This window comes from Myotis myotis, unplaced genomic scaffold (genome assembly GCF_014108235.1).
Source record: "Myotis myotis isolate mMyoMyo1 unplaced genomic scaffold, mMyoMyo1.p scaffold_m19_p_3, whole genome shotgun sequence".
In the NCBI taxonomy this organism is placed as follows: Eukaryota; Metazoa; Chordata; class Mammalia; order Chiroptera; family Vespertilionidae; genus Myotis; species Myotis myotis.
The window spans coordinates 35,974,618-35,987,824 of NW_023416335.1; the positions used below are offsets into that span (position 1 = coordinate 35,974,618).

The window sequence follows — 13,207 nt, forward strand, 5'->3', positions numbered from 1 at the left end:
CCCACAAAGTCTACAATGTTTACTATCTGGTCCTTTCCACTGAAAGCAGAGCTCTGCAGTAAGGACTACAGATGTCACTGCGCTGTGATAATGTAGTGAATGCCCATGGGTCCATCATCAAATCAGTCAGCATTGAAATTGCTACTGAACAGTTAAAATAGGTTTGTTTGAGGCTTAAAATGTTTAGAGAAGAGGAAAGGATATTTATAAATATATATATATATATATGCATATGCATATATATAGATGTATAGATATCTATCTATATATCTATAATTTCTTAACTGCTTACATTTCCCTCATTTACAAAACTGATATTTCAGTTGATGCACTGAACAATTGAGATACAACTGGTGTGGTTGCACTCCTTAATCTCAGGATAGAGATAACAATTTTATAAATCTGTTAAAGTCAGAGAACACTGTCGGTATTCTAAAAATCAGCATCAATTAAATTTCTCTTAAATAATTTTTAATGTAAATTTTAAGTAACCCTGCAGGTACACATTTTCCTCACTTTTGGTGTCTTGATTTATAAAGTCCAAACCATGAGTCTAGAATATTTACATCATTACGTAAAATGTCCAAGTAAAATTTTTCATCTTAAACAATAATAAAATGATTTTATTACATTATTGCAGGATTTTACAAAATATAATCCACATTAAATAAAAAGTGGGTCTTTTTTAGCTCTAAATAATTAAAGGTTGCCTAAACTAGTGGGTATAAGTAGACGTGATTGCAAATATGTAAAGGAAGTCCAAGTTATTGTACATTTTCATAATTTGATGTGAATTTCATACAGAGCGAAATTTCACCATTATGAAAATAAACATTTTGTTCCTATCACTGAGTGAATATTTGTAACTTCTATTTAAGCCATTTGTAGATTTTTCTTTTTATCCTCTGAGCTTGTGGGACTGGTACCATTTTATCGCAATGTCTCTTCTTGACTTCCATGTATGGCCCTACTTTTCCAGTGAGAAATGTATCCTTAGAAATAATAGAATCTTTTAAGAGAAATGAATACATATATCAGCCTGTCATAGACCTAACTAGATATTGTCTTTTTAAAAGGCAGGTTACCATGGAGTAACTTCTAGGGAAAAATCAGATTCCTTGTACATGTAACCCATGTCCAGTTTAAAACATGCTCTAGTCACGTAAAAATGGATGCTTTTGAACAGCAATTCATTCTTTTGTTAGTCAGTCCTCAGTTGGTAAAATACATATTGACACAGAGTGTAAACAACTTACGTCACTATTTATTAAAAATGTTAAATTGTACATTTTCCATAATTTCTTCCTTCATCTTAAGAGAACTTCTTTTGTGAGTTTAAAGTGAAACTAGACAAATGACTTAATGACTAAAAGCATTGGTGATCTGGCCTCTGCCCCCCTACCCCAATCCAACATTGTACTTCAAGTGTGTTTGTCTTCATTTCCATATGGAAACACTGAGTGATGGGGAATCCTGGCAACATATGATCAATGGATTTATGTAAGGCTCTTTTTCTTCGAGTCTAAAATGGCCTTTCTTGTGTAGGGATGTGCATTTTTAACAACCATGTAATTCAGCTTTCCTCAACTCTGCAATTAATGACATCTGAAGTCAGAAAATTCTTCATCGTTGGGATTGTCCTGGGCACTGCTGGGTTTGGCAGTATCCCTGACCTCTACCCACTAGACGCCTGAAGAGCACCCTCCAACCCCACCCAGTGTGACCATCAGAATTGTCTGTAGACATTGCCAGATGTTTTCTGGGTGGTAAAGTCACCCTTGTTGAGAACCACTGATGTAAATTGTAGGAGAAAATTTCTTTTCTGGTGTTACTTACATCTGAGTTTGCTTAACTCATTTTTAATGGGTATCCAGATTTCATCGGGCTTTCAGAAATAGAAAAACATACAACAGTCTGTTGGACCTGTCCTCGTGGTGATTATACATGGTTTCCTCTGCATTTATATTTCTAATGGCCTAGACAAATAAGAACCCAGTCCTCTCTCATTGTTAAGGGTATTCTGTGCCAAGCCAGATTTCACATGCGTTTCCGTTCCATCCATCCCAGCACTCACAGTTTCCACAGCTGCATATTCCATTCCCTGCAGTAAAATACACAGGAGATTCATTATTATGATTGAAATATACCAAGTTAATATGTGTTATTATAAAACATAACTGTTCATAATCAAAGCAATTTCATTCATCCTCTGAAAACTTTCTTATTGTGCAGCCATCTTATTATTATCTTATTAAACAGCTATAGGAAATCTGACCTTTTAAACAATTAATGGCATCTCCTTGGTGCTACCATCCAGTTAGTATCAATCTAATAATGACCATCAGTATCACTCCAGCTGGGCTTCCATGAATAATTTTGTTTTTCTGTAGAGAGCAGGTTATGTGTAACAATAAATGCTAACGAACATACCGCTCCTTGACATAGGATGAGGTAGGCTGAATAATTAGCTAGAAGAGGAGCCTTGTGTAGTAGGAGTGGGCAGAATGTGAATGTCTATCTTAATGACACACACATACTCATCTTTTACCTTTAGTTAAAAACAAGGAGAATAAATATATGCCTCTATCTCCCCTATACATTGTTTAAGAAAATAGTTTAATTACCAATTATTAGGACTCAGAAACTCAGCATAGCAGTATCTATTATATTCCTAAATTGTTTTCCTATTCCCATCCCCCCAACACACACATATTCCATTCCCTAAAAACAAACTAACACATCAAACAGCTTTGGTGCCTAGGTCCTGTTTAAAATATATTCTAGTCCCTATTCCATGTTAAAAGTGAAATAGTTGTCAAGAGAATTATGTTCTTTCTGCAATATATAAAACTGCATATGTGTAAATTGGGGGAAGTTACTTTATATGGAATTTTCCTCCAAATCATATAATTTGGGTGCATACTTTTATGCCTGGGAATAATGTTAGTGCTTATTCTGAAATGCCCACCTCCCTTTACGTACTTTATATTACTATTTGGCCCTTCAGCACACGAAAGCTCTCCTGCCCAGTGACCCACAGCAAAATGTGCTGAGTGTCATTCACCTTTATTGCAAAATGTGGCATAGATCAATTAGAGTGGGTCAGTACTGCACCTGTGCAAATGAGACCATCATGTTTGTCGCAGTCCCTGTCATCACAGTCGCAGAATTCCCCTGAAATGTACCATTCTTCAGCAGAACAAATGCACTTTCCACAGTGACAAGAACCTGAAATCACAAAGGGTATTATTGATCGTTACCACACAACTAAAGGTTTCTGTCTAGAGTAGAATACTATCAATGTACCGGCAATCGGCTTCTAATAACCAACCTTCCAAAGGTAAAAGTTTATGGAATAGCCAGTGGCTTAAAAGGGAGCGTTACTTACTGTAATACATAAAGGTTATCCTGAAAGGCTTCATTATGGATCTAGACGGCTGCAATTAGCCTTGAGCAAATGTTCCATGGCTCAGTCTGGTTGAAATGTCAATGAGGGCGGAATGTGGCTGATTTTTATAGATGGCCTTCTAAAAAGGTGTTCAAAATATATGTGTTTTCAAAATTTTTTTTTCTGAATTGAATCATGTTTCAAAGTGTCTGTCTTTTAAAGGAATTGAATAGTAAGTTCTATTAAATGAGGGTGCAATTTATAATTAAAACAACTACTAAATTTATTGTGCTTATAATTTTGGATTTTTGATTACATGATTTTCTTAAAGTAAGGACTCACTTGCCTACTGGGTGGCTCATTAAAGTGCTAAAAATACACATACAATCACTCATGTATATTTACCTTACCCAGTTTCACCCTTGGGATTTCCCGCCACCATCCAGGAGAGCTCTAATCCCTCGCCTCAAATGTCCATCTTTTATGAGGCTCTTGATCCAACCACCTTTTCCATTACTTCACTCATTTCCTCTCTTTTTACTTCCTACCTAATTCAAAACTTCCTTTTTTGGTTATTAAAGATATTTTGGCTTGCTGAGAAACAGGTTTATTAATGGCACATTTAGAAAAGAAAATATAGGAATTAAATAGTGTCAGAGAAGAAATTTCCCTCAGCCTAAACATCTTCATGTGGCAAAACTACTTCTACAATAGCAGTAAATAAAGTTTTCAAGTTAAAAATGAACACAAAGAATAGCTTTCTGCTTCCTTCTATTTCCTTGGATTGATTGTTCTTTCTAGATGTGATTTCCTTTTACCAAAGATGCCTATCACCTTAAATGACTGTGAAGTAGAAAAATTATTTTGACATATTCTATAAAATAACAGACTTGGTAAATTCAAAATATATTGGGAGGAGGCAGAAATCAATCATTAGTGTCTCTATGAAACATTGCAATTAAAAAATGGTTAGAGAAAGAAACTTTTGTGCACTACTGCTATCATGAAAGGATGCACATAAAGGTGCCCCAGGCATTAAGCACCCCATGATATTTTATATTATGGAAACTCATATATGCATTTTAGCTGCAAGAATCCCCAATGGCCAAATTAAACTTTTGATATTCCTTGTCACACTTCTCAGGGTAAGGGAGCAGTCAGAATTAGTTACATGGTGAGAACTGTGTTTACATTTATTAACTTCTTACTTAACCGCAGCATGGTTCCATTTACTTGTTTTACTGAGGGGCGAGGTTGCAAAATAGATAACTTCCCGTTCTAATGAGTGATCAGCACCCTCCTGGTTGCTTAGGGCCTGTAACTGGGCCTCCCAGGCCAGTCTGTGAGAGTTGGTCATCTCACCCAGGCACAGTGTTTCTTTATTTAGAAATTTATTTATTCTAATTTTAAAGACTTTCTGTCAAATCTCTAGGCACAGAAATGTTCAACAGTCATCTGTGCATTTTGCAAATGGATAGAGCAATATTGGAAAACTATGAAAACTTGGGGCATTTTAATGACTTCATTAACATATCCTCAGAAGGTATCATATTTAGTGCTTTATGAGTGGAGGAAGATTATTTGAAGAATTCCACTGTTTTTGTTTCTAAAATACTATCTCCCTTATATTTCAAACTTGTTTCTACAACACATGGAGATGTAAATGACTTTATATGTCCATGATATTTATGTATTACTCCAGGGATATAATTTTTTTTGCCACAATTCATGAAAAAAAAATCACATTTCATCTTTAAACTTGTCCCCTGGCTCTAGAACTATTCTGATCACTGTTCTCACTTCCAATGCTTAGCTTCAGGCCATTGTATAGTATTTCCCTAAAACTGGTCAGCTCAGCTAAAGTGAATATACATTGCTAGACCATTTGACAAGTAAATGCATTTTCAGAAGTCTGCTAGTCACTGAAATACTTAGAATGAAAAACGGGGGTTGATTTTTGTATGTGCTATGAAAAACTAGCTTCTCTCGTCAGCGTTTTCCCCAGCTGGGTTGTTTTTTTCCTGTTTGTGAATTCTCAGTGCATCTCAGAGGTAGGAAATTCTTCTACTGCTTGTGAAACTAGGAGTAGTATGGCATGTCATAATAACACAGCGTGGTCATTAATAGGATGTTTTATAGCGCCTTTGTTATAGAACAACCTGGCTGTTTTCATCAATAAGCAGGGGTCAAATTGCCCTACTCTGGAAAGGGAAAATCCTAGGAAAAGGATTCTGTCAGAAAGATATAAGCCACATGGCTGCCAGGAGGTGATCGATTATTCAGCTCAGCTGGACCAGCACCCACTCGTGCCCATGAGACTCTGTCCAGCCTTAGGGAGAAGCTGGTCCATCTTGGCAGGAACTCTAGGGTGGTAAATTCCTGACCACAACACCACTAATCCATTTATTTTCTTTCTCAGTATGAGGACTGTTAAGAATGCTTCCATCTCCCTTCTGTACTTTTTGAGTGGCTTCCATTCCTTGGGGATTCAGCCACATTTTCAGAGCATCCTTAGAACTTAAGAAAGGGAAAGAAATGAAATTCTTCTGCCTTCAAAGATGAGAAAATGGACATACAGGGAGGATAATGGAATTGCCCAGGGCCATGGGGGCAAAAAAAGATTTCCATCCATTCCATCTACTGTTTTACCTACCTAGCTGCCTATCTGTGATGCCTCTCACAAGAAAAACCTTCATATAGTTTCAAAAAATGAGTTGTGTGTTCCCATTGACAGTTATATTGGGTGAGGCAACTAAAACACGGGTCCGAGTCTGGTTTTTGAAGCCTAACTTTTACCCTGTTTCTTTTCAGGGATGAAGAATCTGCCAGGATGGGGTATAGGTAAGGGATAGGTGAGTGGGTGGGTGTGTACCATGGACTTATTCGGATGATGTGGGACTCAACAGTGTCTTTGTAAGAGTTCTAAGGAGACATTTAGTGACATGCAATTACAGCCATCATCAGACAACATCTTTAAGAATACAGAGATGATGACCCGGAACTAGAAAGGTGATTATGTACTCTTGGATACACATAAATACTCAAGCAAACAAACAGCCGACGAATTACAGCATGGATTCTGCAAAGGGAGTTAAACCTGGCTCTAAGCTCATCTCTCTGGTGATTCACATGAACAGCTTGAGTGTAAGGGCGAGCACCCTTGTCAGCTGCCCCATTTCAAAGTGGACTTTCTTTTCCATTCATCAAGCCTGACAAAATGCTGCAACCAACATCCCAGCAGGCAGTTTCCACTATTGTATTCACAACTCCATCTGTTATGAAGGTCACAGCAATGTATCTAGTTTTAAATTTTTCTATGGAGTGATTTATTGTCTTGGCTATAAATTTGTAAAGAAATAAAACGTTATTTCTTTATCATCTCCTGAGGTGACGGCTTTATTCACAGATCATGGGGAGCGCCTGGTGGAAACAGTTGGGTACAGGCTACCAGGTGGTGACCTCAGGCCCACTGCTCCTCCCTGTCCCCTAGTCGGAGAAAGAAAAACACTCCAACGTCCTTTGTGAAGATCAGGGTGAGGGGTTTTCATTTACTATGTTGAGGGAAAGTATATGGAATTCTGGCAAGTCCATAAAACCTATTAAAAAATACCCGGCCCCAGTCAAATAACTTGGAATAGGTTTCTCTGCTACCATGTCGAAACCTGTTGTCTATTTTGTGAGTTACTCTTTCTGTGGTTCTCTTTTTGTTTTGCTAATTCTCACCCAAGGATTGATTTTTGAAGAGAGTGGAAGGGAGGGGAAGAGAGAGAAAAAAGCATTGATGTGAAAGAGATACATCAACTGGTTGCCTCCTGCAAGTGCCCCGCCCTACTGGGGCTGGGTTTTAAGCCTGCAACCAAGGTACATGCCCTTGACTGGAATTATACTTGGGACCCTTCAGTATAAGGGCCAATGCTCTATCCACTGAACCAAACCAGCAAAGGCTCTTTCTGTGGTTCTTGAGGCAAGGGGTGGATGGTACCCTCTAAGGAGACAGAAATAACAGCTGCATCCCCACAGGTCTCTGTGCCTATGGGAGAGCACAGTTCCATGGGCACCGTTGTAATCCTGTTCTAGAATCAAGCACTGATGACTCCAGAGTAAGTGGGAAGAAGCCAGCAGTCAGCGGCTGCAAACAGAATGCCCACCATCCTCTCTAGTGCCAGCTTCAAAGCACACAGCCTTGAGGCAGCTTTTACATCCAGTCTCCTTTTGAAGATCTCTCCCCATTGAAGGATAAACAGTTTAAAATATACGCTTTCAACCCATCATTGATCTGCAGATATTATTCCATCACCTAAAGCAAGCAATTTGAAAAAGGCATTAGCTAGAGAGATTTTCTTGTTTTGTTTTGAGGAAATGCCTTTGGGTTCATTCCCTTTTGGGGGCCTTTTCGATATTTAAGATGCTGAAAATCTCTCCTCAGAATGTAATGACTTTAATGAGAATGTTTATTTCTTGAAAACAAACTACTCCTCTTTTTTGCATGAAATTCAGCGAGGAAATGACAGAATGGTATTCACCACACAGGTGAGCATGGCTGTGTGTATATGTTCTCCTTCTGTACCTGCAATTGAACATGACTAGCAAAGACCTGCTTATGAACAATGTTAGTGATTTTATAGTGTCTAGGAAACACACACACACACACACACACACACACACACACACACACAATGGCTAATTTTTAAAATAAACAAGCACACCAATGTTCTAATACAAAAGTTCCATTTAGTAGAGTTTCTCAGAAAAGCTAATAGCCTTATTCCAAGGATAATGCCGTCATGAAAACCAACAACAAAAGTATCTAAACGCTAGGGCTCTGTGTTTGAAGCTATACTCAGGGAAAAAAATAACTCTAATTCAAACAAATTAATCATTCTGAGCACTTTTTTATACACAGGACACTCCCTTCTGACCTGATAACATTTCTTTTTCCTCCCCAGCTTCCACCTTGATGGTTAATTCTATTCCTACCACCTTTACTGTTCTCTTTGTTAATCTCTTCCTTGGCAATCCCTTCCCTCTGTCTCTTCCTTTCAACCTTTCCTTCCTCCTCCCAACAGAGCTTCTTTTTTCTTTTAAAAAGATTTTTTAAGTGGATTTTAGAGAGAGAGGTAGGAAGAGGGAGAGAAAGAAAGAAACAGCGATATGAGAGCAAGACGTCCTACCTGGGATAGAGCCCAAAACCCAGGCATGTGCCCCGATTGGGAATCAAACTGGCAACATTTCAGTGCACAAGAGGATGCCCACCCAACTGAGCCAAGCCTGCCAGGGCCAACAGAACTCCTTGAACCTAAAGCAAGTATATCCAGGACCTGAGGGCCCCTGAGAACTGAAATGCTGAGATTTGCTTAGGACTTGGAATTAGCATGAATTCCATACGAGAACAAACAGGGAACAAAGTGATTGCTTTAGATGCATTTAAGTGCTGCTTGGCTGCTGTGATTGCATTCGGTGGAAGGCATGGCCTCCTTGCCAGAACTCTGTAAACACCAGTCTCAAACACAGAATTCCTGGAAACCAAGGACATGCTCGGATATTAAAATGAACATGTTTGTATCCATTCTCAGCCTTCCTCCTGGCACCAAATGTGGTCACAGCCTCCATCTGAGTTTATTTTTTGCAATTACGTCAAGAGGCCTCTTTCATCCGGAGAGCATTGGCCTTGAGTGATCATCGGTAGCGACAGCCACTGTTGAGGGGCACATCCCTGAGGCGAGTTCTGCTTCTGAGGCCTCCTCAGCAGCTTGACTTTGCTTCACTGTGTTTTCTTCAGAAAGCATTTACCTGCACTCCTGACCCAGGGTAGATGTTGGAGGATAGATGTAGCTTCAGCTATAAAAGTCTGAAAAGGGGGGTGGTTTGTTCTGTAAGGAAGCAGCTGAGCGGAAGAGGAGAGCAGGAGATTGACATTCAGTTCCAGGCAGGGCAGCTCCCTAACATTTAGTGAGAATCCCATGAGCTTCCAGAGCATTTTATGCAGACCCGTCCTGGGCTCTGCTCTGTCACAGGTGAACTCAATGATTGTACCTCTACCTTTTGGGGCCCATTCAGGTCCCAGCATATCTTATTGTTCTTTCTTCTTTATACAATTATTAATTGCATTTCATTCACAATGAGGTTGTCTACAAGTGGCTGAGGATCTTTTCACATGCAACCCACCTCATGCACTCCATTTCCTTGGATACTAAGCCTCACGTGGTTCACTTTCACACTAATAAGGTCCGGTACAAGCAGAGGACAGAGTGATTTTCATTCAGGCAAAGTGCGGCTTGAAAGGGATGTTTGCCGCGGGCTGCGGTACAAGCCATGTGTCCCAGCAGGGATCCAGGCCAAGCTCCGGCAGAGAGACTCACCCTTTCCGGAGCACAGTATGCCATCTGCTGATTCACACAGACTCTTGCTCAGTCCCTCCGTCATGTTGCACTTCCTGGGATGTTGGCAGAGCTTCCCGAACCATCCTCTCTCACACACGCAGCGGCCACAGGAACACGTGCCGTGGCCTGAGAAGCAATCACAGGGCGGGGAGAGAGGAGGAGATGGTAAATATCAGGCTGATTGCAGTGTTTAAGGAAGAGATATGTAAACCACAGGCTCTGGTTTCCTATCCAGCAAACACACTTTCCCTTTATGCATAGTCACTGGGCTCGTGACTGCTGAAAAGAACTTCACAACAAAGTTCCAACTCTCATAGTACATTTGAATGCAGCAAAGGAGATGGATCGAGAGAGAAAGAAACCTTGAAACAATTTGACATGGAATTATACCATCTTTTCTTGATATAAAATACGTCATTTGCGTTTTTTAGCAGTATGGGGTCTCGGTGCTTTTCTTCATGGTGCACACCATGATACCCAGACCAACGGACAAGGCTAGTCACTTGACCGTTGATGCTGCATTTATTGATTACAATCCTACTGTTTACTAATCAAAATAAAAGATCAATTTCCATAAGAAGTTAATGGCATCTGGTATTATATTTCCTTATCTGTGTGCCTCTCTACTTATTAATAAGAACAGATCTAAGTGTAAGTAACCATGTCTATTGTTTTTTTTTTAAGTTTGTCAATTTATTTTATTTTTTAATAATATATTTTATTGATTTTTTACAAAGAGGAAAGGAGAGAGATAGTTAGAAACATCAATGAGAGAGAAACACTGATCAGCTGCCTCCTGCACATCTCCTACTGGGGATGTGTCCACAACCAAGGCACATGCCCTTGACCGGAATCAAACCTGGGACCTTTCAGTCCTCAGGCCGACGCTCTATCCACTGAGCCAAACCAGTTTTGGCCATGTCTCTCTACTGTTGTCTACAAATTAGAAACAGCATGAGGCTTTGATTCATGTCTTCAGCTTTTTTTTCCCTTTTGTTTCCATCATTGACTCCTGATTTGGGGGATGTTTATCTTTTGGCAACATATATGACATTGTATTTATGGCAAGTATGCATTGGCTTACACATCTGTCTAGCTGCTTGCTACCAATACCCCATTAGATTGCACCATCTTCCTAAAATGTTTCTTGTTTCCAATCAATGCTTTATCCTTTTCAAAAATCCTTTTCTAATATGTGTATTACCTTAGAGCCAGATCTCTTCAAACAGGACAAACAAAACAGCTATTTGTTTGGCTGCTTTGAGTCTTACCGAGTCTCTATTATGAACAGAGCATTTTGCTAAGCACCAGGGTTTGCAAAAGCAAGCATCAAGGACACAGTTGTTGTCATTCCAACTGCTCAGCCCTCTGAACCTGTCGACACCATTCTGTCTTGAACATTTGCTGTGGCAGGACTTTCAGAGTAAACCTATTCCATCTGCTTCCTCCTATATTCAGCTTTGCACAGGAGGGATTAGGGGACAATGCTGAATATTTTGCAATTTGTGGTCATGATAATTTAACCTAAACTCCCACAAACTCAGGTAAGTTTTTCTATAACACATGATCATCTGGAAGTTCATGGAAAGCAAATGGGAGGCAAACTCAAAAGAGACCTAGATTAACAGACCTATTTCCAACAGCCTCTTCTTATCCCTATGTTGTTTTTACTAAATTTAATCTCAGAGCCCTTTGATTCGGGTATCATCTCCATTTTATAGTCAAGAAATTAAGGTCCAGAGAAACAAAGCAATTTTACCCCAAAGCACATAGCTCAACCACACAGAATCAGACCTTGATGCCAATTTCTCTGATTTCAATGTCCACTCTTTTTCCGTTGGTTCACATTGCTTCTATAGTTCATGATTATCAATTTGAGACAACTCGAAATCTTTTCTTAATTGCTATCTTGTTTAGCTGCTACATAGTTAGAAGGCATACTTTGATATTCATGGGCACTTTCTTCTTGAAAAGTGTTTCCTGTATTGGTTTTCATGACATTAGTCTCTCCTTATCCTTTCAATACTCCTCCATTGTTTATTTATCCTTCTACTTTTTTTCCTGATCTAATTAATGTAGGCATCCCGATTGTCTACCATCAATCATTTTTTATCTCTCTATAATGTCTCCTTTGAAAAATTCATCACCTCACATGGTTTCTGATAACCTCAATGATCACAGGACTGGACCACACCTGTGATTCCATACTTTATGTACTACTAGCATACAAAATTGATACTTCTCAACCTGCATATACAATTTCCTTTCTAAAAGCTCCTCTTAGGGCATGAGTGGGGGGGATGGGGGGGTAATGTGGGGATAAGGACACATATTTAATAACTTAATCAATAAAAAATAAATAAAATAAAAGCTCCTCTTCTGTATTGTCCATTTATTTTAATGATATAACTTTCCTTTCAGTCAACCAGTTTAAAATGTTTTGAATCACATTTGAATCCCTGTTACTGCCCTCAACAGGTCCTGTTGAAACTAACTCCAACATATCCACTCATATCACCATCATAAACCTTTGAGATACCTTCCTGTCATGTCTTCTCCAATATTCTTGCTCACCGCTTCCTATTACACCACTCTACTCACATCATAGCCTTCATATCTAGTGCTGTATGACTCCCCAATATTTATGATATGAAGTGCACCTACTATAACTTTCCTTATGTTTTAGGTTCCTGAAATAGAATGCCAAGCTACTTTTCCAACCTTATAATCTCTCCTCTTCTCCCCTTGCATATACCTCTTGATCTTACCAAGTTGACCTATTCCTTCTTCTCAATGTATCCCCTGCACTTTTCTGACTTCATACTTTTGGTAAAAAATGCTGTCCTTCTGTTCCCCTACTTCACACATCCAGTTCCTGCTTAATTTTTAAACCTCTGTGAAAACTTTTCTAATACTTTCAAGGGGAATTCGTCTTATCCTCTGAATTTCTGCATCACCTTATTTCTCACCTCTATGGTGGCACTGGTTGTCTTCCACCTTGTAGGATGTAGTTTATGTGGTTATTTATTAAATAAACCTATTCCTTGACTGTGAATTCCTTGATAGTAGGAATCACTTCTAACAATCAGTGTAGCCTTCAGAGTGCCAAGCACACTGCCTTAATCTTAGCAGATCCTCAAAAGACTTTTAGATTGAGATTATTTTTTAAACAATATCTCCTCATTTACAAAATTAATCACAACTTGGAACTGTAAACTGAATCCAGGACATTTTTACAGGTCATCTGGCTAAATAACTGTCCTTTAAGACTAATGGACAGTTCTTGGATGACTACTTTATTTCTACATTCTATAAATTGGAGTGAAGTTAGAGAATTGGTGTTTCATAAGAGCTACACAATTGAGGGAACCAGGATGGCGGCATAGGTAAACACCGGAGATTGCTGCCTCGCACAACCACTTCAAAAATACAACTAAAA

General features: G+C 39.0%; 1 protein-coding gene across 2 annotated transcripts in view; it reads right to left on the reverse strand.

The window, feature by feature from the left end:
- Window positions 1–1,244: 1,244 nt before the first annotated feature.
- ITGBL1 (integrin subunit beta like 1) overlaps window positions 1,245–13,207 on the reverse strand; it is a 203,289-nt gene continuing 191,326 nt past the window's right edge. For both annotated transcript variants that reach the window (XM_036299396.1, XM_036299395.1), the window contains 3 exons: window positions 9,748–9,894; window positions 3,115–3,228; window positions 1,245–2,101 (listed from right to left, as the gene is read on the reverse strand). In XM_036299396.1, coding sequence (XP_036155289.1) covers window positions 2,010–2,101; window positions 3,115–3,228; window positions 9,748–9,894 — 353 coding nt within the window. In that variant the 3' untranslated portion in view covers window positions 1,245–2,009. The remainder of the gene's footprint in view (window positions 2,102–3,114; window positions 3,229–9,747; window positions 9,895–13,207) is intronic.